This window comes from Pseudophryne corroboree, chromosome 4 (genome assembly GCF_028390025.1).
Source record: "Pseudophryne corroboree isolate aPseCor3 chromosome 4, aPseCor3.hap2, whole genome shotgun sequence".
In the NCBI taxonomy this organism is placed as follows: Eukaryota; Metazoa; Chordata; class Amphibia; order Anura; family Myobatrachidae; genus Pseudophryne; species Pseudophryne corroboree.
The window spans coordinates 864,110,876-864,137,013 of NC_086447.1; the positions used below are offsets into that span (position 1 = coordinate 864,110,876).

The 26,138-nt window shown below is 48.0% G+C and overlaps 1 protein-coding gene across 2 annotated transcripts; it reads right to left on the reverse strand.

The window, feature by feature from the left end:
- Positions 1 to 3,983: 3,983 nt before the first annotated feature.
- Positions 3,984 to 12,726, reverse strand: EPCAM (epithelial cell adhesion molecule). Of its 2 annotated transcripts, none has more exons than XM_063918704.1 (9): positions 12,324 to 12,726; positions 9,056 to 9,172; positions 8,721 to 8,967; positions 7,692 to 7,754; positions 7,540 to 7,603; positions 6,286 to 6,387; positions 5,610 to 5,807; positions 5,107 to 5,148; positions 3,984 to 4,491 (listed from the first exon to the last, which is right to left on the reverse strand). In XM_063918704.1, exons 1-9 carry the CDS (start codon positions 12,400 to 12,402, stop codon positions 4,450 to 4,452), a joined length of 954 nt encoding a protein of 317 aa, XP_063774774.1. In that variant the 5' UTR covers positions 12,403 to 12,726; the 3' UTR covers positions 3,984 to 4,449. The 2 variants fall into 2 exon arrangements, with proteins under 2 accessions (XP_063774774.1, XP_063774775.1); XM_063918705.1 differs by lacking the exon at positions 12,324 to 12,726 and adding an exon at positions 11,061 to 11,161.
- Between the last annotated feature and the right edge of the window lie 13,412 nt (positions 12,727 to 26,138).

Genomic DNA, 26,138 nt, shown 5'->3' on the forward strand with positions numbered 1-26,138 from the left:
GACGTATCCAACAACAGTGGTGGCCATGCATGCTCCAGCTACTGCAGATGATTTGTGTAAAGGTGGTCATCTCTTCTTACCTTTACCAGATAGTGGGGCCAATGTAGCAAACCTTCTACAGAGGATAAGTGTTGATGTTGTCCAGAGCAACCAGATTCTTGCTGTCATCTTATGAAATGTACTACTAGAGACACCAAGAGGGCAGGAGTCGTCCCACTATGGTCACACGTATAGCCTGAAAGTTATGCACTAGACTTAATAGCAACCTGGTTATGACTTTTAAATTGCCACTTTAAATTTAGTGGCAAAATCCCAGCAGCAACTCACAGGCTATTGCATTTGGGCCTATATATCTCTGGTGGACAAGGGTGTAACTATAATGGGTGCAAGGGTTGCCACTGCTAGGGGGCCCAGACCCAGGTTGTAAAGTTACATACCAATTTCCTAGATTTGTCTAAGCTTTTGGGTATGACAGAGCTGTATCTATGCCTAATGGGGCCCCATAACAATTATTTCAGGGGCCCCCTTCACACCCCAACCCTATATATCCTAGTGCAGGGTGAGCACTGGACTTCTGTGCACTGTGGCTTCTCTTTTAGCAATGTGCTGGCTGCTGCAGGGGGTGTGGTATGAGTTGCCGGCAGCCACCATACCGGCGCTGGGATCCCGACAGCGGGGCGAGCGCAAATGAGCCCCTTGTGGACACGGTGGCGCACTACGCTCACCACGCTATCTATTCTCCCTCCAGGGGGGTCGTGGACCCCAAGAGGGGAAAAAAGGTGTCAGTATGCCGGTTGTCGGGCTTCCGGTGCCGGTATACTGAATACCACCCGCTGCAGGAACATCTGCTGCCAGTGTCCTAGCCGGCTCAGTCTCTCTGCCCTCACTGATGCTGTGAGAAGCCAGGCTAAGCGTGAACGGAGAGACAGGGCCAGTAGTCACACTGCTAAACAGAAGTCATGAGGGCACAGGAGGAGGTGAGATCAGTGGCTGGTAGGATGCACAAGTTGGTGCAGGGGGACGGCCAGGCGGTATGATCCATTGCACACTTATGAGCCCACTTATAGTATGAGCCATTGCTCAGTCTGGTCTGATCATTGTAATGTGGTGGGCACTATAATGTTGCTTAAGAACTGGGGCACTGTAACATGGTATAATTTGAACTGGAGGGCACTCCAATATGGTATAGTATGAACAGGAGTCGCGAGAATGTGGCATAGGAACTTGAGACACTGTTATAATGTGAATTGGGGATTCGGTTTGGCATAATGTGTCCTGGCAGCACTACAGTGACATCATGTAAACTGGGGAACGATGATGTTCATAGAATAATGGGACATAACATTAGTTATGGAACTACTGTGGTTTAGAAAATTAGTTAATATCATGGAGCATAAGATGAACAACTGCTGCGTAGAGGTGTCTCAAGAAGCATCAGGACAGGGACCCGTTCAATGTGTTGCTATTAAGACCAAAGTTCTGTCACGCCACTGCTGGTGTAGTCCTTTCTTCCCAAAATGCCTGGTTACCTCCTCAGTACACTGTGTGCTCAAGGAATAGGAAATTCTCCAGTAATTTGCCAATTTCGTCCTGACTGCCCGTGCTTTATACATTCTCTTGTGGCCTGTTTTTGAAATAGCTATATCTAGATTCTTTCTATTCTAGAATCATACACAATTTCCTTTCATCACATGCAAAGAACCTTCATACCTACACCTATAAAATGTGTAGGCCTGACTGGTTACTCTATTCAGGTGTGATCATCCATGAGTTCTTATTTGAGATGTAGCTCAATTAGCAACAGCTTAACATTCCAACCATTTGTAGGGCATAGGCCTACAAATACACAGGAACGTCTGCAATGTTGCTGTACTGCAAGTCTCATGAGGACTGCCGCTGAACATTTTCAATTCCCAATGAGTGGTCAGACATTAAATGGTGAATTAGAAGGCAGAGTACAGGAGCAACTTTTGAAGGGTCTGGGCTTTTCCTTGACTTATAAGCACTTTCCATTGTAATTGTTACTAACCTCATTGAGTCAGTCAGTCTAGTCTCCCATCCTCCTTGTAAATCCAGATTTTAAGAACATGGATACTGATTGTTAGATTAAAAGGTACTATTAGGTACCTGCGCTCGACAAAGATCCTAAAAATCTGGAATGGAAGGGTGGCGGTTGGGAGCTCTGCCTTCATTTTTTGTTACTTAATAAAGTATTTAGGAGAGCTTCTTTATCATAACATAGCACAGAGGACGGCAACGTGAGACTGCAGCTGGGAGTGTTGGGTATGAAAAGCACATCAGTCAGGGGAATCCAGTCATCCCAGTAAGCATTTTAACCTTACCACTGCCACAACATAATCCTACCTCCCCCCCCTCCCAGGCTAACCTCCCCTAGTGCCTGCCCCCACTACTTACCTACAGTCTGTCAGGATTTTGACTGCATCCCCTGCTACATTTTCACCATTGGATGCAAAGAAATGTTATACCACAGTATATTCGGACGCTTGATAGATGAGGCTCATCTCCCACTGTGTAACCTTCATAGTGCACCCAACATGGCTGCCTTATCAGGTGCGCTTGCGGATGGGATGAAAAATACATGGACTCTGAACTTAAGGACTCTACAATCTACCCATTTTGTGTTCTCTTCTAGGGGTGGACTATTCCACCCTGGGTAATCCTATGCAGTGCGCCTAAGATGGTTGCCACACCTGGTACCTTGTGAGTGTGGAATATACAACCCCTGGGAGGTTATTACCCAAAATGCCTACACCAGGCATGTCCAAACTGCAGCCCTCCAGCTGTTGTGAAACTACATATCACAGCATGCCCTGACAGCTTTGCGGTCAGAATGCTAAAGCTGTGTCAGGGCATGCTGGGATGTATAGTTTCTCAACAGCTGTTGGGCCAGATTGGACATGCCTGGCCTACACCAATCATGCATTATTTTATGTGTGCTTTTTTTTTTTTATCATCTGTTTGGCTTATCTTTTGATGCAATACTTAAATCTTCTGTATTATGTGCATTGTTTGAGTTCTAGTTGGCGCCGCAGATGGCTGCCTCGGTGCTGCTCTACCAAGCAGCCTTCATTTTTAGTCTTACATGAATATGTTGATACTGCACTTTGCAACTGTACAGTAGACTCAACTCATACGTGTAATGAGTGCTACATTTGTCCACCTTCTTATGCTATGTATTCCCCCTTCATGTTGCTGCATTGTACCACAAAGATTTCCTAGTGTACGTGAGTACACCTGGCCAATAAAGCGGATTCTTGCTAAGCTGCAGCCAAAAGTAGGGGAAGTCACTCCCTCAATATAAAAAAAAAATAAAAATTAAAAAGGGAAGGCTGCGCTTTAATAAAATACATTGGTTGCTAGTAGCGATTGCATACTATTAAAAAAGGTTAATAAAAATAAATAAAAAAAGCACAGATGTGTACAAACATACCATGAATTCATGCATGTTAATAAAATGGTATACATTACCCTGAGTATTGGGTCAGGAAATATAGCAAGGTTTCATTGGAGTCTGTTCAAGAAAGTGGCCCTTGCCTGTGTAAAAGTCCAGCAAGAGTCTTAGTATGGAGAGAGTAGTGATGCAACCGATAATTCACAGTTAGAGGAGAAAGTGGCTTGAAAACGTCCCGTTGTAAGTGGGTTCCTCTTGCAATACGGTGTTGATATTACGTTTGCTTATTATCCAAAACACGAGACATCCGTGATCCAATAAGATGCCGTTTCGAGCGCTGAGTAAAACCGAACCTGCACATCTAGTTTAATTGTATGCAATCGCTACTAGCAACCATTGTCTATTAGATCGCAGCCTTCCTTCTGCATTTTCACCATTGGAGCCTGCTAAAACTGTGGCAAGGCATGCTGGAATGTGTAGTCCTCAGCAGCTGGAGTGCCACAGGTTGACTACCCCTGGTATAGCATATAGCGTTCTCAATAGAGTGAAACAAAAAAACTATTCAGAGGACTTTATATTTTATTCAACTTTATTGAATTGTTTTTTTACATAAAAAAGTCTTCATTACAGAATATTTACATAAAAACATTTTTAAACAAGGCATGTTACTTATCCCCTCCCACACAAAGACTGGCACCAGAACATCCCCAGCCAATAGACTGAAAAGGTAAAAAAAAAACCTTGGTCTATCAAAGTACCACCATCTCGCAGTATCACAATGTCCCGCTTATTTAAAAAACAAATTCAGACTTACAGGATCTTACCACAAAATAAAAATTCACAACGTATACACTGTAGAAATAGGTGCTGCGGGGGAGACACCCAATATAAATATGTTACAACATTTCTCCATCCAAGACATGTTCTAAGCATGGTTTTAGTTAGATGGTACCATGTCCTAACTGATCAAGTACAGGATTACTTGACATCATTCACATGGGAGCTTTGCGTGGTTGGAAGAGCCGCTTTCAGAATATCTAAGAGTTGAGTTCTTTCTGCATTTCATTCATCTCCTTCATCTAGAACAAAAACAGGGACATTAGAATGTTCACATATTAGGGAAGGAGTGGGATAAGGGGGGGCTGTGCCAGCATTTAATCAGCTGCTGCCACCATGACAAACTAAAGACTTCATTCATTATTTTGTGCCAAGTACAATGATTGGCACATGCTATACCCTGGGGTGCCTCTTAGATTTGCATCCAATACTGTTCAACTGATCCCACTAATCCTTAAGGGCTTTACTACACCCTAGTAGAAGGGAAGCTGCTGTCATGTCAGTGGAAAGATTTCCAACCACTTCCAGGTTGGTTTGGTTCAACCCAGCCTAGTCCACCAATAGGTGCCAGTACAGCTGCACAATGCATTTTCCCCTTAAAGCGTTAGGCTCTTCCCATGGTTTATGTAGAAGTAACCACTATACACCGCATATCAAACATTTATTTCAGATTTTTGTACATCAGCAACACCATGAAGCTACAAAAGGGATTTTTGTTTTGGTGATGGTGTCTTCCTATTCTCTCTCTTCCCCCCCCTCCCGACTGAAGGGGTGGGGTTCCTTTACTGGACCATAATGGCTTGCACTCAGCTATTTGGCCAATGCTTGCATTTGGGTATTTAGCACATAAAACTTACCTCCGCTTTTTCATAACGGCCCCGCTTTCTTCGTGTTAAAACCTATTGAACAAAAGGTTTGTGTGAGTAGGCAAAAAGAAAAAAAAACAAAAAACACTAATATTTACGATTACTGCCAATATAGTTTACTTGTTTGCATCTAATGAGGCATGGGAGATAACTTGTGATCAGATACTAGACTTGCTGCACATTGCGAAACGGGTAAGCAGTTAGCATGGTTTGATACCAAGAACATAACTTCTACTTTTAAAAGGTGTAAGAAGGGGAGAGCAGGATTGTCAGAGTCCATGGGAGGTAATAGGAGGTAGCCTGTCCTGCCAGTGGGAGACTGTTTCCATATCCTGACTGCCCCCTGCCAGCAGGAGACTGTTCTTTATATCCAGGTTGCTTGTACTTTACAGGGCATTTGTATTAAACTACAACTAACCAATGTCTTTAACTGCCTAAGTTTCTACAGTTTAATCCATTTTAACAAAAGCATTTCTCCAAGTGTTTATACTCACCAACACAACTATTCCTGCAACAATTGCCACAACCACCACAACTATGACTGCGATCACACCAGCGGTCAAGCGCTTCATAGATATTTCATGAGGCTTCTCATCAATATAGAGGATTAGCGGCTCTTGAACACCAAGGCTTCTGCCATTGACCGACAAGTCAAACCTCTGGTCAGCTTGCATGAGGTTATCTCCCTTAATCTGCACAGAAAGTTTACACAGGTTATCCGCTGCTGCCATTCAATAAATAGGCAACTCTAGTTTAATGGAGGAAGAAAAGCTCCAACACATGCATTAAATTATAATGATATATATTTTTCTGGGGGAAATTTATATATTTTTTTTAATCCTGCACTTAGCATGGGTTCAGTATGGTATGCCGGCGGTTGGGCTCGCGGCGACCAGCATACCGGCGTCGGGAGGCCGACCGTGGGCGAGGGCAAATGAGCCCCTTACGGGCTCGCTGCGCTCGCCACGGGCACGGTGGCACGCCACGCTATTATATCATCCCTCCAGGGGGGTCGTGGACCCCCACGAGGGAGAAGAAGTGTCGGTATGCCGGCTGTCGGGATTCCGGCGCCGGGATCCCATCAGTCGGCATACTGAAGACCACCCCTTAGCATACAGTCTGATATCACTGTAGACTATACTAACCAACCCCTGCACAATTATAGCTTACATCTTTTTCCATGTAGTAGCCAACATCTGTAATGTCCACGACACCTGGTGATTTCGCTGAAGAATTTTGCTTCAAATCGATGTAGACATAAGGATTTTCAAGCTGTGGAGAAAGAAAGTTACTGCTTTAAAAGATGCGAAATCTGCAAAGTAGTCATTTATTCATGACTCCCAGTTAAGCCTACACAGACAAGGGTAACAGATATTCAGAAGTCAGTAATGTACTTGAGACATTGCTTAATGAACCAATACTGAAGTATAGGAGTCTGTATGCCCCTTTCATAGAGCCAGTGGTACCAAGTTCTGCCCAGTAGGTTCTGAGTCAGCCACAATTAGAACCACAAATCAGTTTCCATAGGTCTAGTGATCTGTCCTGCTTGGTGCAAAATAAACAGGACCAGGCAGCCTCTGAAAAGGACCAACTTGACACCACCCTCTTTGTATGCTGGGAAGCATTACTGACCTTTCAGGACACTTGTTTTGACTAGAGTGGCTTGGACCATTGAGTCCAATAGGATGGTGAAGGAGCTTGCCGACACCCAGCCCACTGCACCCCCTGAACACAAGCCAAGGTCCATCAAGGCCAAGGATTGTTGCATGCTTTCAGAGCTCATACCCACAGTTACCCTGCCCAACAACCTACAGACACATCTTATGACTGATTTGGTCTACCTCCTAGTAACAGATTGTCCCAACCTCCAGAGGCCTGCTCTCCACCACCAGTCTGGACCCTCTAATCAGATACTTATCCCTAGATGTCCATTTACAGCCTGCTGCAGGTAATCCTGGCCTATGGATTCAGGCTGTAGGCTTGGCATTGTCCTTACACCTGATAGGGAAAGACCCTGAGGTATTACCACCACCCTTTAGAATGCAAGCTCACATGGGCAGAATCCTCACATTTTATCTTGCGTCTGGCAGCCTTCTTTAGGTCTCCTTGTCACGTCTTATACCAAAATGTTTTGGGGTTTTTAAGAGTTATCTATAGCTGCATAGTGATGTTCATGTCTGCCATGCCCATCTTCCAAGCCTTAGGTCAAATACCTCTGTCAGCCATGAGATTTGGTTGGAACCCAAAACATTTTAATCCTGTTTACTTGCAACAGTCATACTTTCTTGTACACCGCTCTGTCTTCCCCCAACCATGCAGTGTTACTTTAAGGCTTTGATATGTTTTTGCTTTGTTAGTCTATTCTATTTTTCCCTTTGTACAGAGCTGTGGGCATTTTTCCATAAAAACCCTGAAATAGCTTACCTCAATATTAGCAACAGAATCTTTAGAGAGATTGTACCGGCTTGTAATTAGGTTGGTGATTGCCCTGTGAAGTGAAAAATAGTTTAAGTTTCCACGCTTAAAGGACATGAAAATAAAAAAATATATATATATATATATAGTATGGTACTTACGCTTGGAGGTCTGATAGGGATCCACTAAATGTGTCATTGAGCTTCATCTGAACCACCACCCAGCTGTAAATAAAAATGGCCTCATTACATATCCTGTAAGGTCAGATATTCTAAGTATGCATAGCTGGAGACAGTTATACCAATATGTATAACTACACCAGGTGATCGGTACGGAAAACCGGCAGCAGGGATCCCAACCAACGGCAGCAGGCAAGCGCTAGCAAGACCCTTGCAGGCTCGCTGTGCTCATCACAATGCGGACAGTGGTTCACCACAAGTTATACTCTCCCTCTATGGGTCTCATGGGCACCCATAGAGGGAGAAAAGCCTGTGGCGCCAGGATTCTGGCAGTGGTATTGTAACCACTTCCCCTATACAAGTAACTATTACAGTCCCACCTAATATTGGGTTGCTAGTAGTAATTCAACTCCACGGTCAACTTCATACAACTTCTGACAGCTGTAACATACAAAAACTACACCCATCCACCCATGTGATTGATTTCCCGCCATGAGCACCATCGAGACAACACATCAGTGTTAAAAAAAAAAAAAAAAATAAATTATAGGAGGCAACTCCGTTTGGCAGGATGGAAAGTTACACAACCGCAAGTATCTCCTTCCACCCCACAGGGATGTGCAAGAAAACCTACAGTGTCAATGCAATGGTACTGTAATTGGCTAACTTGGGCAGTCAGGGGAACATAGCACCTTAACCAAATTCCCCCTATGAGTTTTAGGGAGAGAGTGGTTTCAATTAAATCAGTAGGTTGTGTAGTCAACAGGAAATACCCGGTTTTAAAAAAGTTCACTGGACAAAACTATTGCATAACCAGCCAGTGTGTCATGACAATTTCCCAGTCACTACTGCATAACCTGCAGTCTCATTCAGCACAGAATACACACTGCTGTAACAAAGGGATCTCTCTTCCAGCAGGTTATGGCATATAGGCCAAAAGCCACAATTACGCAACATGCCAACACTGCATCACACGTCCAGCTTACGCCTAATGTGTAGGATAATACTTACAAAGTCCTAACAAGCTCAGGACACTTCATGCTTTGAGCATCTCCTTTATCAGTTCTTCTAACTCCAGCAGAGTTGACACACCAGCAAGTGTCTGTGCCATTGCACTGTCGAGCTTTGAAGGTCCCATCAGATTCACAGTCCGGGTTGTACAGGCCATCATTGTCAACCAGAGCATTAGGAGGCTTTGGCCTTCGGCCAACTTTTGTTCCAAGACTTTCAATCTTCATTAACCAGCATTTTGGAATCACTGGGAAATTCAAGCCAGTAGTATTAGCAGCAGCAAAGGCTAGTCACTATAACCCCCCCTCCCAGCTATGCAGAAAAAGGATACTCACATTTAGTACAGTCCACCGCTTGTGTATCTCTACCAACTCCAATATTACAAGTGCAGGCCTGTGCATTTCCACCAGCTGCGTCACACTTCCCTAGGTAATAGGTGAGACATTTGCAACCTAAAGAAAACAAAGCAAGTTTAAACCAGACTTTACGTATTCCAGCATAAAAGGAAAAACAAAGCAGCTCAAAATTGGTAGCTTCTACTTTCAAAGACTTAGGGGCTGGCTATAAAGGCACAAGACCTTGGGATGTCTCAGAAAACAGATATTGTTATAGCTAAAGTAGCTGCAGTTGGAAACACTGTTTTACTTTAGAGCAACCTCTAGCAAATAGAACAGGTACATATTACATTTGCTTAAGAAAATACAAAGTAATACACCTACATACTATGGTTGCAAGCCAATAGCTGGGTACACACTTAACGATGCGACAGTCAACCATATTCCACTGCAAATATGCACACACACTGAATATTGTTACAGATAGTCAGTGACATCACCCACCCCCCACATCCAGGAGACTGACTAGTTTGCAGTGCTTCGTATTATGCCAAACCTCCCAGGAATTTAGTAGATACAAGAATGTCACATTAATACACCACCAGCATATTCTGTTGAGCTTCTCACCATTGGAAACACATAAAACACACTGGTGGTCACATTGACTAATTGCACAAAACATGTGACCAAGCAGCATGCTCAACAAAACCAAAATACCCCACAGATCACTGATCTACGTGATAAACCAGATGTAGTGAAAAATACTGGAAGTCAGGATTCGAGATCACAAGAGTCAGAATATAGACAGTGGGATCCCAATACACCCAAGTAGTAAGTACCAGGGTTGGGGTAAAAATACTTACTGGTAAGCGTCAGGATTCTGGCTGTTAATTTCCAAACTGACTATTTTATTCCCAGCCCTAACAAACTGCACTTTACCCCTGCTCTGCCGTCAGCTTCCATGGATCACTGTTTTCCTGACTTTTCAAACAATTGAATACCTCCCTATACAGTGGTTCACAGTCCTCAAGGAACCCCAACAGTCCTGGGGGAAATTTATAAAAGCTTGGAGAGCCCAAAACATGGCAGTTAGTAGCCGATTAGTTGGCTGTGTGTGAAAGAGGATAGCTGAGCTGGGTACACATGGGAGAGATCTCGTATGTAGTTTGCAGCCGAATCAAAATGACTTATCCGCCAGATCGCTTCGTGTGTACGGCTAATCCGCACGCTCCTACAGTCGCAAGCGATATCATCCGATTGGTGGCGCAGCGTAATGTAGGACAGCACGATATATTGCATGTGGTGCCGTCCACTTTAATGAAAAGAAAAGTAGACGTTCCATCCCTCATATTCTGACATGTACTGCGGTAATGATACGCAAAGCACCATATTGTACAGGTACGCATTGCACCAGTGCCTACCCAACTTTAGGAGCAGATTATCCCCCCCCCCCAAGGTTTTAAAGGGGGATACTCACGAAGAGACCCATGCTTCAGATCTAAGCAATCTGACTAGATTGCTTAGATTTTAAGCACCGATCACTCGTGTGTACTCCCCCCCCCCACAGCGATAGCTGGATGAAATGAGCGGCCCCCCAAATCCTCCCCCACGTATATAGCCCTTAAGGCTCTCGATTCTTAAGTACGGATAGTTAAATCATGTTGACTGAGGTACTAATTAAGATACCTGTGCTTAAGCATGGAGAACCTTCACATCTAGACAGTTAGTGCGCCTTAGGGACTGCCATAAGCCAAAGAACATAGTGAAATAAATCACAGAATGGAGAAATGAAATAAGAATCTTGTAAAAACCCATTAGGCCAGGGCATTCTATACTGACTTGCAGCCAGAACACAGCGGGCAAGGGGCAACTACCTTAACCATGGGCTATATAGAATTGGCGATTGTTGTTTAACAGACAGGCACCTGCCAATAATATAGGCACACCCCAAACATATACTATTAGAAAATGCACAACTTAATGAGCCAGTAAATGCAACCTGTACCAGTCCTCATCTATAGGAGAGCTCCCGATATCTGGAAGTGGCACATAGGGGGGTGTAAGAAGCCACTGGAGTCAGGTAGCATCAACACTGTGGTAGGGTTACACAACTCATGATGCCCCCTGTGCTTAGAGGGCAGCAAGAATTACAGGTGAATATCACTCAGGTGTCTTGGCGCAGCCACGCCCCACCTGCTACGTCACGCAGGTGTAGTAAGATGGCGGCGTCGCCCACCTGAGGGATCCGCCCGGCGCCATTTTGTGATAGAGCCGCACCTCACCCAATGTAACCTGGAGGATGGCTGCTCATGACAGGAAGACCAGTAAATAAGGCGCCAGCCATACAGAGACCCCGCCACTACGTATAATACACAGGTGTACGCAGCCGGCAACTACATTGGGACTATAATAAGTTATAAGAAGTTATTACAGGCGGAGTGTGCGAGGTAACGGTACAGAGGGGTAATCGGGAGCCTCTTATCGGGAAGCGGCAGCCTGATAGCTACATGATAACCCAGGAGCACAGGCTCCCTTATCAGCCCGATACCTTATCTCTGAGCACACACCTGCCACCAGCCTACAGTATACACACAGCCCCGCCACCAGCCTACAGTATACACACAGCCCCGCCACCAGCCTACAGTATACACAGGCAGGTGCCCGTCCGCCACTATCTTACTACTACAGCATAGGACTCCCAGCCAGCCGCAGGATTACTACTGTGCCATCAACACAACCCCCTCCAACACACAGCAGGACTGCCTACAGGGCCCCCGGATAGCCTCATACACAATGGGATCCCCAGCAGATCTCCTAGATACACAATGGGATCCCCAGCAGATCCCCTAAAATCTACCCCCATAGCCTCATACACAATGGGATCCCCAGCAGAACCCCCTATATCTACCTCCACAGCCTCATACACATTGGGATCCCCAGCAGATCCCTTAAAATCTACCCCATAGCCTCACACAATAGGATCACCAGCAGATCCCCCTATATCCACCTCCACAGCCTCATACACAATGGGATCCCCAGCAGATCCCCCTAAACCATCCCTATCCTATGGGATGACCAAAGAGCCCTCAAAGACCCATCATACACGTTAGGATCACTGCCCATCACCTAGGGCTATACATGTAGGGCAGCAGGTAGGTGCAGGTTCCCCCGGGGACAGCCAGTACAGTGCCAGGTAGAGAGGCGCATGGAGGACCAAGAGAAAGGGCAATCATCAGAGTCTCCACCAGGGACAGCCCCCGTCACCCACCTGGGTCCTGCGCCTGTGCTGTGTGCAGGAGGCACACCACCAGCACCGCTCCCAGTCTCAGCGCTGCGGAGATCTGCATCCTCTTCGCTGGGGACAACCTCGGCCTTGATGTCCTTTCGGGTCTGATCCTTGAGTCCGCTCAGCAGCCCTCCTCGCCCGAAATCACTTCCTCCGCCTTATAACCACCAGGTCAGACCGGTCGGACGGGTCCCTCCCTGAATCACAAACAAGGTCGAGTTTGGTTCTCTGGTTACACCTGGCTGCTATGCACCCACCCCCTTCCACCGAAACCAATGCAGCCTGAATGGGAGAGCCTCCCTTAGTGCTGGTCACAGGTGCTGGGGAGGAATAATCAAGCGCTGCAATCCGGTGCTTGCGGTAGCTCCAGCCAGGTATACTGTACAAAGCAAAGCCCCAGCTCTGCAGCTCCAGGTGAGTTATATAGCACCTGGGTGACGTCACTTGCGAAACTCCCGGGTGACTCACCTGAGCAGGAGGGGGGGCAGTTACCTGCCTGCCTCACCTGGGAGCGCTCTCAGACACAGCCACAGTGGTGCACTGTGATCCACCCCCAACCAGAGGGAAACTACCTGTATACCTCATCTTGTAGAAACTCATTAGTCACATGGATGAATGTGTTTTAGTTATGTAAATAAATGATGCGCCCATGACTGAAAATGGGGTCATATAATGCCTCTTGTTTGAAAAGTAAGCCTGTTTGTGTGTCTGTCTGTGTGTGGTGTGTGTGTGTGTGTGTGTGTGTGTGTGTGTGTGTGTATATATATATATATATATATATATATATATATATATATTTCTCTTATGTCCTAGAGGATGCTGGGGACTTTGTAAGGACCATGGGGTATAGACGGGCACCGTAGAAGACATGGGCACTACAAAGAACCCTTAGTATGGGTGTGCACTGGCTCCTCCCTCTATGCCCCTCCTCCAGACCTCAGTTAGATCTTGTGCCCAGAGGAGATAGGGTGCATTACAGGGGAGCTCTCCTGAGTTTCTCTGAAAAATAATTTTGTTAGGTTTTTTATTTTCAGGGAGCACTGCTGGCAACAGGCTCCCTGCATCGTGGGACTGAGGAGAGAGAAGCAGACCTACTTAAGTGATAGGCTCTGCTTCTTAGGCTACTGGACACCATTAGCTCCAGAGGGAGTCAACACAGGTTTCACCCCGCCATTCGTCCCAGAGCCGGAAGATTGAAGCCGGGTGAGTATAAGAAGAAAAGAAGACTTCAGATCTTCACTGCACGCCATTGCTCCCACACACAACACACAAGGCACTGATGGGTGCGGGGCGCCCTGGGCAGCAATAAACCTCTAGGGCTGGCAAACATACATATATAGGCTACAGAGGCACTATATATCATAACCCCCGCCAGTATTGTAAAAATGAGCGGAACCGAAGCCCGCCGGTGAGGGGTCGGAGCTTGATCCCTCAGCACTGAAAGCGCCATTTAATCCACAGCATGGAGCTGGCTCCCCGGACTCTCCCCTGCTGAAGACACAGGGCAAATCAGAGAGGGGGGGGGGGGCACTTATTAGCAGCAGTGAGTGTATATAATGTGAATATATATATTTCTCTGACGTCCTAGTGGATGCTGGGAACTCCGAAAGGACCATGGGGAATAGCGGCTCCGCAGGAGACTGGGCACAAAAGTAAAAGCTTTAGGACTACCTGGTGTGCACTGGCTCCTCCCCCTATGACCCTCCTCCAAGCCTCAGTTAGATTTTTGTGCCCGAACGAGAAGGGTGCACACTAGGTGGCTCTCCTGAGCTGCTTAGTGAAAAGTTTAAGTTTAGGTTTTTTATTTTCAGTGAGTCCTGCTGGCAACAGGCTCACTGCATCGAGGGACTAAGGGGAGAAGAAGCGAACTCACCTGCGTGCAGAGTGGATTGGGCTTCTTAGGCTACTGGACATTAGCTCCAGAGGGACGATCACAGGCCCAGCCATGGATGGGTCCCAGAGCCGCGCCGCCGGCCCCCTTACAGAGCCAGAAGACTGAAGAGGTCCGGAAAATCGGCGGCAGAAGACGTCCTGTCTTCAATAAGGTAGCGCACAGCACCGCAGCTGTGCGCCATTGCTCTCAGCACACTTCACACTCCGGTCACTGAGGGTGCAGGGCGCTGGGGGGGGGGCGCCCTGAGACGCAATAAAAACACCTTAGATGGCAAAAAATACATCACATATAGCTCCTGGGCTATATGGATGCATTTAACCCCTGCCAATTTTTCCTTAAAAAAGCGGGAGAAAGGCCGCCGAGAAAGGGGCGGAGCCTATCTCCTCAGCACACTGGCGCCATTTTTCCCTCACAGCTCTGTTGGAGGGAAGCTCCCTGACTCTCCCCTGCAGTCCTGCACTACAGAAACAGGGTAAAACAAGAGAGGGGGGGCACTAATTTGGCAGATAAATCTATACAGCAGCTATATAAGGGAAAAACACTTATATAAGGTTATCCCTGTATATATATAGCGCTCTGGTGTGTGCTGGCAAACTCTCCCTCTGTCTCCCCAAAGGGCTAGTGGGGTCCTGTCCTCTATCAGAGCATTCCCTGTGTGTGTGCTGTGTGTCGGTACGTTGTGTCGACATGTATGAGGAGGAAAATGGTATGGAGGCGGAGCAATTGCCTGTAATAGTGATGTCACCCCCTAGGGAGTCGACACCTGACTGGATGGTCTTATGGAAGGAATTACGTGATAGTGTCAGCACTTTACAAAAGACTGTTGACGACATGAGACAGCCGGCAAATCAGTTATTACCTGTACAGGCGTCTCAAACACCGTCAGGGGCTCTAAAGCGCCCGTTACCTCAGATGGTCGACACAGACACGGACACTGACTCCAGTGTCGACGGTGAGGAAACAAACATATTTTCCAGTAGGGCCACACGTTACATGATCACGGCAATGAAGGAGGTTTTGAACATTTCTGATACTACAAGTACCACAAAAAAGGGTATTATGTGGGGTGTGAAAAAACTACCCGTAGTTTTTCCTGAATCAGATGAATTAAATGAGGTGTGTGATGAAGCGTGGGTTTCCCCCGATAAAAAACTGCTAATTTCTAAAAAATTATTGGCATTATACCCTTTCCCGCCAGAGGTTAGGGCGCGTTGGGAAACACCCCCTAGGGTAGATAAGGCGCTCACACGCTTATCAAAACAAGTGGCGTTACCGTCTCCTGATACGGCCGCCCTCAAGGAACCAGCTGATAGGAAGCTGGAAAATATCCTAAAAAGTATATACACACATACTGGTATTATACTGCGACCAGCAATCGCCTCAGCCTGGATGTGCAGTGCTGGGGTGGCTTGGTCGGATTCCCTGACTGAAAATATTGATACCCTGGACAGGGACAGTATATTATTGACTATAGAGCATTTAAAGGATGCATTTCTATATATGCGAGATGCACAGAGGGATATTTGCACTCTGGCATCAAGAGTAAGTGCGCTGTCCATTTCTGCCAGAAGAGGGTTATGGACGCGACAGTGGTCAGGTAATGCGGATTCCAAACGGCATATGGAAGTATTGCCGTATAAAGGGGAGGAGTTATTTGGGGTCGGTCTATCGGACCTGGTGGCCACGGCAACGGCTGGGAAATCGACCTTTTTACCCCAGGTCACCTCTCAGCAGAAAAAGACACCGTCTTTTCAGGCTCAGTCCTTTCGTCCCCATAAGGGCAAGCGGGCAAAAGGCCACTCATATCTGCCCCGGGGCAGAGGAAGGGGAAAAAGACTGCAGCAGGCAGCCTCTTCCCAGGAACAGAAGCCCTCCCCCGCTTCTGCCAAGTCCTCAGCATGACGCTGGGGCCTTACAAGCGGACTCAGGCACGGTGGGGCCCGTCTCAAGAATTTCAGCGCGCAGTGGGCTCACTCGCAAGTGGACCCCTGGATCCTGCAGGTAGTATCTCAGGGGTACAAATTGGAATTCGAGACGTCTCCCCCTCGCCGGTTCCTGAAGTCTGCTTTACCAACGTCTCCCTCCGACAGGGAGGCGGTATTGGAAGCCATTCACTAGCTGTATTCCCAGCAGGTGATAATCAAGGTACCCCTCCTACAACAGGGAAAGGGGTATTATTCCACGCTGTTTGTGGTACCGAAGCCGGACGGCTCGGTGAGACCTATTTTAAATCTGAAATCCTTGAACACTTACATACAAAGGTTCAAATTCAAGATGGAGTCACTCAGAGCAGTGATAGCGAACCTGGAAGAAGGGGACTATATGGTGTCTCTGGACATCAAGGATGCTTACCTCCATGTCCCAATTTGCCCTTCTCACCAAGGGTACCTCAGGTTTGTGGTACAGAACTGTCATTATCAGTTTCAGACGCTGCCGTTTGGATTGTCCACGGCACCCCGGGTCTTTACCAAGGTAATGGCCGAAATGATGATTCTTCTTCGAAGAAAAGGCGTCTTAATTATCCCTTACTTGGACGATCTCCTGATAAGGGCAAGGTCCAGAGAACAGTTAGAGGTCGGAGTAGCACTATCTCAAGTAGTACTACGACAGCACGGGTGGATTCTAAATATTCCAAAATCGCAGCTGATTCCGACGACACGTCTGCTGTTCCTAGGGATGATTCTGGACACAGTCCAGAAAAAGGTGTTTCTCCCGGAGGAGAAAGCCAGGGAGTTATCCGAGCTAGTCAGGAACCTCCTAAAACCAGGCCAAGTGTCAGTGCATCAATGCACAAGGGTCCTGGGAAAAATGGTGGCTTCTTACGAAGCGATTCCATTCGGCAGATTCCACGCAAGAACTTTTCAGTGGGATCTGCTGGACAAATGGTCCGGATCGCATCTTCAAATGCATCAGCGGATAACCCTGTCTCCAAGGACAAGGGTGTCTCTCCTGTGGTGGTTGCAGAGTGCTCATCTTCTAGAGGGCCGCAGATTCGGCATTCAGGACTGGGTCCTGGTGACCACGGATGCCAGCCTGAGAGGCTGGGGAGCAGTCACACAGGGAAGAAATTTCCAGGGCTTGTGGTCAAGCATGGAAACGTCACTTCACATAAATATCCTGGAACTAAGGGCCATTTACAATGCCCTAAGTCAGGCAAGGCCTCTGCTTCAGGGTCAGCCGGTGTTGATCCAGTCGGACAACATCACGGCAGTCGCCCACGTAAACAGACAGGGCGGCACAAGAAGCAGGAGGGCAATGACGGAAGTTGCAAGGATTCTTCGCTGGGCGGAAAATCATGTGATAGCACTGTCAGCAGTGTTCATTCCGGGAGTGGACAACTGGGAAGCAGACTTCCTCAGCAGACACGACCTCCACCCGGGGGAGTGGGGACTTCACCCAGAAGTCTTCCACATGATTGTGAACCGTTGGGAAAAACCAAAGGTGGACATGATGGCGTCCCGCCTCAACAAAAAACTGGACAGATATTGCGCCAGGTCAAGGGACCCTCAGGCAATAGCTGTGGACGCTCTGGTAACACCGTGGGTGTACCAGTCAGTGTATGTGTTCCCTCCTCTGCCTCTCATACCCAAGGTACTGAGAATCATAAGAAGGAGAGGAGTAAGGACTATACTCGTGGCTCCGGATTGGCCAAGAAGGACTTGGTACCCGGAACTTCAAGAGATGCTCACGGAGGACCCGTGGCCTCTACCTCTAAGAAAGGACCTGCTCCAGCAGGGACCCTGTCTGTTCCAAGACTTACCGCGGCTGCGTTTGACGGCATGGCGGTTGAACGCCGGATCCTGAAGGAAAAAGGCATTCCGGATGAAGTCATCCCTACCCTGATCAAAGCCAGGAAGGATGTAACTGTGCAACATTATCACCGTATTTGGCGTAAATATGTTGCGTGGTGTGAGGCCAGGAAGGCCCCTACAGAGGAATTTCAACTGGGTCGTTTCCTGCATTTCCTGCAAACAGGACTGTGTATGGGCCTAAAATTAGGGTCCATTAAGGTTCAAATTTCGGCCCTGTCGATTTTCTTCCAGAAAGAACTAGCTTCAGTTCCTGAAGTTCAGACGTTTGTCAAGGGGGTACTGCATATACAGCCTCCTTTTGTGCCTCCAGTGGCACCTTGGGATCTCAATGTAGTTTTGGGGTTCCTAAAGTCACATTGGTTTGAACCACTCACCACTGTGGACTTAAAATATCTCACATGGAAAGTGGTAATGCTGTTAACCCTGGCTTCAGCCAGGCGTGTCTCAGAATTGGCGGCTTTATCCTATAAAAGCCCTTACCTAATTTTTCATACGGACAGGGCAGAATTGAGGACTCGTCCTCAATTTCTCCCTAAGGTGGTTTCAGCGTTTCACTTAAACCAGCCTATTGTGGTACCTGCGGCTACTAGGGACTTGGAGGATTCCAAGTTGCTGAACGTAGTCAGGGCCCTGAAAATATATGTTTCCAGGACGGCTGGAGTCAGAAAATCTGACTCGCTGTTTATCCTGTATGCACCCAACAAGCTGGGTGCTCCTGCTTCTAAGCAGACTATTGCTCGTTGGATTTGTAGTACAATTCAGCTTGCACATTCTGTGGCAGGCCTGCCACAGCCAAAATCTGTAAAAGCCCATTCCACACGGAAAGTGGGCTCATCTTGGGCGGCTGCCCGAGGGGTCTCGGCTTTACAACTTTGCCGAGCAGCTACTTGGTCAGGGGCAAACACGTTTGCTAAATTCTACAAATTTGATACCCTGGCTGAGGAGGACCTGGAGTTCTCTCATTCGGTGCTGCAGAGTCATCCGCACTCTCCCGCCCGTTTGGGAGCTTTGGTATAATCCCCATGGTCCTTTCGGAGTTCCCAGCATCCACTAGGACGTCAGAGAAAATAAGAATTTACTTACCGATAATTCTATTTCTCATAGTCCGTAGTGGATGCTGGGCGCCCATCCCAAGTGCGGATTGTCTGCAATACTTGTACATAGTTATTGTTACAAAAATCGGGTTATTATTGTTGTGAGCCATCTTTTCAGAGGCTCCTCGGTTATCATGCTGTTAACTGGGTTCAGATCACAAGTTGTACGGTGTGATTGGTGTGGCTGGTATGAGTCTTACCCGGGATTCAAAATCCTTCCTTATTGTGTACGCTCGTCCGGGCACAGTATCCTAACTGAGGCTTGGAGGAGGGTCATAGGGGGAGGAGCCAGTGCACACCAGGTAGTCCTAAAGCTTTTACTTTTGTGCCCAGTCTCCTGCGGAGCCGCTATTCCCCATGGTCCTTTCGGAGTTCCCAGCATCCACTACGGACTATGAGAAATAGAATTATCGGTAAGTAAATTCTTATTATTTATATAAAAGCGCTGTTTTTATCTGGGAATTCTATTTCCGGTGTCAGTGGAGCTGGGTGTGTGCTGGCATACTCTCTCTCTCTCTCTCTGTCTCTCCAAAGAGCCTTATTGGGGATCTGTCTCCATATAAATATCCCTGTGTGTGTGGGGTTGTGTCGGCATGTCTGAAGCGGAAGGCTCATCTAAGGAGGAGGTGGAGCAGATGATTGTGGTGTCTCCGTCGGCAACGCCGACACCTGATTGGTTGGACATGTGGAATGTTTTGAATGCAAATGTGACCTTATTACATAAGAGGATGGGCAAAGCAGAGTCCAGGGAAAATGCAGGGAGTCAATCCATGGCTTTGACTATGTCACAAGGCCCTTAGGGTCTCAAAAACGTTCTCTATCCCAAATAGCAGACACTGATCCCGACACGGATTCTGACTCCAGTGTCGACTACGATGATGCAAGATTACACCCAAGGATGACCAAAAGTATTTATTATATGATTATTGCAATAAAAGATGTTTTGCATATCACAGATGACCCCTCTGTCCCTGACACGAGCGTGCGCATGTATAAGGAAAAGAAACCTGAGGTAACCTTTACCCCATCTCATGAGCTGAACGAGTTAATTGAAAAAGCTTGTGAAACTCCAGACAAAAAACTGCAGATTCCCAAGAGGATTCTTATGGCGTATCCTTTCCCTGCACAGGATAGGGTACGGTGGGAATCCACGCCCAGGGTGGACAACGCGCTTGTCCAAGAAGGTGGCGCTACCGTCTCCAGACACAGCAGCCCTCAAGGATCCTGCTGATCGCAGATAGGAAACTACCTTAAAATCTATTTATACGCATACGGGTGCTTTACTCAGACCGGCAATAGCATCGGCATGGGTATGTAGCGCAGTTGCAGCTTGGACAGATACCTTGTCAGCTGACTTTGATACCCTAGAAAGGGATACCATTTTATTGACCTTAGGTCACATTAAAGACGCAGTCTTATATATGAGAGACGCTCAAAGAGACGTTGGGTTCGAGAGCCAACGCCATGGCGATTTCTGCTAGGCGAGCCCTGTGGACCCGCCAATGGACGGGTGATGCCGACTCAAAGAAGCATATGGAGGTTTTAACTTACAAGGGTGAAGTTTTATTTGGGGAAGGTCTGGCGGACCTGGTTTCCACGGCTACCGCGGGTAAATCTACTTTTTTGCCTTTTGTTCCCCCACAGCAAAAGAAAACTCCACAATATCAGATGCAGTCCTTTCGGTCGCATAAGTCCAGAAGAGGTCGGGGCTCATCCTTCCTCGCCAGAGATAAGGGTAGAGGGAAAAGAACGCCTGCTTCGGCTAGTTCCCAGGAACAGAAGTCCTCCCCGGCTTCTACTAAATCCACTGCATGACGCTGGGGCTCCACTGAGGGAGTCCGCACCGGTGGGGACACGTTTTCGACTCTTCAGCCAGGTCTGGGTTCTGTCAGACGTGGATCCTTGGGCGATGGAAATTGTATCCCAAGGCTACAAACTGGAATTCGAAGAGCACGTGATTATCAAGGTTCCCCTAGTCCAACAGGGAAAAGGTTACTATTCAACGCTGTTCGTGGTCCCGAAGCCGAATGGCTGGTCAGACCCATTTTAAATCTAAAATCCCTAAACCAGTACTTGAAAAAGTTCAAATTCAAGATGGAATCGCTTCGGTCAGTGATCTGCAGTCTGGAAGGGGGGATTTTATGGTGTCACTAGACATAAAGGATGCATACCTTCATGTTCCCATATTTCTCTGACGTCCTAGTGGATGCTGGGAACTCCGTAAGGACCATGGGGAATAGACGGGCTCCGCAGGAGACTGGGCACTCTAAAAGAAAGATTAGGTACTATCTGGTGTGCACTGGCCCCTCCCTCTATGCCCCTCCTCCAGACCTCAGTTAGAATCTGTGCCCGGCCAGAGCTGGATGCACCTAGTGGGCTCTCCTGAGCTTGCTAGAAAAGAAAGTATTTGTTAGGTTTTTTATTTTCAGTGAGATCTGCTGGCAACAGACTCACTGCTACGTGGGACTGAGGGGAGAGAAGCAAACCTACCTGCTTGCAGCTAGCTTGTGCTTCTTAGGCTACTGGACACCATTAGCTCCAGAGGGTTCGAACACAGGGCCTGACCTCGATCGTCCGTTCCCGGAGCCGCGCCGCCGTCCCCCTTGCAGAGCCAGAAGACAGAAGAGAACGACGAAAATGGCGGCTGAAGACTCCTGTCTTCATTAAGGTAGCGCACAGCACTGCAGCTGTGCGCCATTGCTCCCACAGCACACCACACACTCCGGTCACTGTAGGGTGCAGGGCGCTGGGGGGGGGGGGGGGGGGGGGGGGGCGCCCTGGGCAGCAATTATAATATCCTTTGGCACAAATTATACACATAATACAGTCTGGCACTGTATATGTGTGCAAACCCCCGCCATTAAGTCACACAAAACGCGGGACAGAAGCCCGCCGCTGAGGGGGCGGGGCCTTCTTCCTCAGCACACCAGCGCCATTTTCCCTTCACAGCTCCGCTGGAAGCAGCTCCCCAGGCTCTCCCCTGCAGTATCTGGATACAAGATGGGTAAAAAAGAGAGGGGGGGCACTTAAATTTAGGCGCAAATAAGATAAGTAAGCAGCTATTGGGAAAAATCACTTATTATAGTGTACATCCCTGTGTTATATAGCGCTGTGGTGTGTGCTGGCATACTCTCTCTCTGTCTCCCCAAAGGACTTTGTGGGGTCCTGTCCTCAGTCAGAGGATTCCCTGTGTGTGTGCGGTGTGTCGGTACGGCTGTGTCGACATGTTTGATGAGGAGGGTTACGTGGAGGCGGAGCAGGGGCAGATTAGTGTGGTGTCGCCCCCCGACGGGGCCGACACCTGATTGGATGGATATGTGGAAGGTCTTAACCGACAGTGTCAACTCCTTATATAAAAGGTTCGATGACGCAGCAGCCTTGGGACAGCCGGGGTCTCAGCCCGCGCCTGCCCAGGCGACTCAGAGGCCGTCAGGGGCTCATAAACGCCCTCTGGCTCAGATGGTAGACACAGATGTCGACACGGAGTCTGACTCCAGTGTAGATGAGGATGAGACAAATGTACAGTCTACAAAGGCCATCCGATGCATGATTACTGCAATGAAAGATGTATTGCACATTTCTGACATTAACCCGGTTACCACCAAGAGGGGTATTATGTTTGGGGAGAAAAAGCAGCCAGTGACTTTTCCCCCATCTGATGAATTAAATGATTTGTGTGAAGAAACGTGGAGTTCCCCTGATAAGAAACTAGTGATTTCTAAGAGGTTACTGATGGCGTACCCTTTCCCGCCAACGGATAGGTTACGTTGGGAAACATCCCCTAGGGTGGACAAGGCACTCACAAGTTAATCTAGAAGGGTGGCACTGCCGTCTCAGGATACGGCCGCCCTAAAGGAGCCTGCGGATAGAAAGCGGGAAGCTATCCTGAAGTCTGTGTATACACACTCTGGTACTCTACTGAGACCTGCTATTGCTTCAGCCTGGATGTGTAGTGCTGCAGCAGCATGGACTGATACCCTGTCAGACAACATTGATTCCCTCGACAGGGATACTATTTTGCTAACCATGGAACATATAAAAGACGTCGTCTTATATATGCGGGATGCGCAGAGGGACATTTGCCTGCTGGCATCTAGAATTAATGCAATGTCCGTTTCTGCCAGGAGAGTATTATGGACTCGGCAGTGGACAGGTGATGCTGATTCTAAAAAACACATGGAGGTTTTGCCTTATAAGGGTGAGGAATTGTTTGGGGACGGTCTCTCGGACCTCGTATCCAAAGCAACAGCTGGGAAGTCGACTTTTTTACCTCAGGTTCCCTCACAGCCTAAGAAAGCACCGTATTATCAAATGCAGTCCTTTCGGCCTCAGAAAGGCAAGCGGGTCAGAGGCGCATCCTTTCTGGCCAGAGGCAGGGGTAGAGGAAAGAAGCTGCACCAGGCAGCCAGTTCCCAGGAACAAAAATCCTCCCCTGCTTCCACTAAGTCCACCGCATGACGTTGGGGCTCCACTGGCGGAGCCAGGTGCGGTGGGGGCGCGTCTCCGAAACTTCAGCAACCAGTGGGTTCGCTCACAAGTGGATCTCTGGGCTGTACAAATTGTATCTCAGGGATACAAGCTGGAGTTCGAGGCGACTCCCCCTCGCCGTTACCTCAAATCAGCCTTGCCAGCTCCTCCCAGGGAAAGGGAGATAGTACTGGCGGCAATTCACAATCTGTACCTCCAGCAGGTGTACCTCAGGTTTGTGGTACAGAACTGTCATTACCAATTCCAGACGTTGCCGTTTGGTCTCTCCACGGCTCCGAGAATATTTACCAAGGTAATGGCCGAAATGATGATACTCCTTCGAAGAAAGGGAGTTATAATTATCCCGTACTTGGACGATCTCCTCATAAAGGCGAGGTCCAAAGAGCAGTTGTTGGTCAGCATAGCACTCTCTCAGGAAGTGTTGCAACGGCACGGCTGGATTCTGAATATCCCAAAGTCGCAGCTGATTCCTACGACGCGTCTGCTTTTCCTGGGAATGATTCTGGACACAGAACAGAAGAAGGTGTTTCTCCCAGAGGAGAAGACCCAGGAATTGTCATCTCTGGTCAGGGACCTCCTGAAACCAAAACAGGTGTCGGTGCATCACTGCAAGCGAGTCCTGGGAAAGATGGTAACTTCTTACGAAGCAATTCCCTTCGGCAGGTTCCATGCAAGGATCTTTCAGTGGGATCTGTTGGACAAATGGTCCGGATCGCATCTTCAGATGCATCGGTTGATCACCCTGTACCCAAGGGCCAGGGTGTCTCTGCTGTGGTGGCTGCAGAGTGCTCATCTTCTCGAGGGATGCTGGTTCGGCATACAGGACTGGGTCCTGGTGACCACGGATGCAAGCCTCCGAGGATGGGGGGCAGTCACTCAGGGAAGAAACTTCCAAGGACAGTGGTCAAGTCTGGAGACTTCTCTACACATAAATATATTGGAACTAAGGGCTATCTACAACGGCCTGAGTCAAGCAGAGCCCCTGCTTCAAAACCAATCAGTACTGATTCAGTCAGACAACATCACGGCGGTCGCCCATGTAAACCGCCAGGGCGGCACAAGAAGCAGGATGGCAATGGCAGAAGCCACAAGGATTCTTCGATGGGCGGAGAATCACGTGCTAGCACTGTCAGCAGTGTTCATTCCGGGAGTGGACAACTGGGAAGCATCTAAAAAAGGGGAGGTAGAGGACTGCTGCGCCTCAGAGAGCTGCAGTAGGGATACCAACAGATGATCACTCAATCACCCTGGAACACAATGCACAAGAAAATAAGGGATCCCTTCTGCGCTCATCCAACAACAATAAACAGTAATGCAATAAATGATAGGTTCCCAATGGATAAGTCTATGACTAAATTATAGTCTCTTTTAGTTCTTATACAAAGCGGAAGTGCTGGATGTAGGGAGACTCAATGCATACCGTACTCACAAGGAGTCGTGGTATGTCCCGCATGTAGAGGTGTCTTAAGTCGCTTGGTTCTTCTTTACCTTCTCCGAGGTGGAAAGTTCTTATCCTCGTAGTTGGATGACCTTAAATGCAGAGATCTGACCCATCTGGCTCCGCTACCGGTTCGCCCTCCCTGCCGTCCCCGGCTGCTGCTGCTGTATCCATTGGGAACCTATCATTTATTGCATTACTGTTTATTGTTGTTGGATGAGCGCAGAAGGGATCCCTTATTTTCTTGTGCAACTGGGAAGCAGACTTCCTCAGCAGGCACGACCTCCACCCGGGAGAGTGGGGACTTCATCAAGAAGTCTTCACACAGATTGTAAATCGTTGGGAACTGCCACAGGTGGACATGATGCCGTCCCGCCTCAACAAAAAGCTAAAAAAATATTGCGCCAGGTCACGGGACCCTCAGGCGATAGCTGTGGACGCACTAGTGACACCGTGGGTGTACCAGTCGGTTTATGTGTTCCCTCCTCTTCCTCTCATACCCAAGGTACTGAGGATAGTAAGAAAGAGAGGAGTAAGAACTATACTCATCGTTCCGGATTGGCCAAGAAGAACTTGGTACCCAGAACTACAAGAAATGATCTCAGAGGACCCATGGCCTCTGCCTCTCAGACAGGACCTGTTACAGCAGGGGCCCTGTCTGTTCCAAGACTTACCGCGGCTGCGTTTGACGGCATGGCGGTTGAACGCCGGATCCTAACGGAAAAGGGCATTCCGGATGAAGTGATTCCTACGCTGATAAAAGCTAGGAAGGATGTGACAGCAAAGCATTATCACCGCATATGGCGGAAATATGTTGCTTGGTGTGAGGCCAGGAAGGCCCCAACAGAGGAATTCCAGCTGGGTCGATTTCTGCACTTCCTACAGTCAGGGGTGACTATGGGCCTAAAATTGGGGTCCATAAAGGTCCAGATTTCGGCCCTAACTATTTTCTTTCAAAAAGAACTGGCTTCACTGCCTGAAGTTCAGACGTTTGTTAAGGGAGTGCTGCATATTCAGCCCCCTTTTGTGCCTCCAGTGGCACCTTGGGATCTTAACGTTGTGTTGGATTTC

Coding starts and splice junctions, on each gene's coding strand:
- EPCAM (XM_063918704.1), bottom strand. CDS start 12,402: ATGCAGATCTCCGCAGCGCTGAGACTGGGAGCGGTGCTGGTGGTGTGC. Junction 7,755..8,720: donor CCTGAGCTTGTTAGGACTTT/GTAAGTATTATC, acceptor TTTTATTTACAG/CTGGGTGGTGGTTCAGATGA. Junction 7,604..7,691: donor TCCCTATCAGACCTCCAAGC/GTAAGTACCATA, acceptor TTCACTTCACAG/GGCAATCACCAACCTAATTA.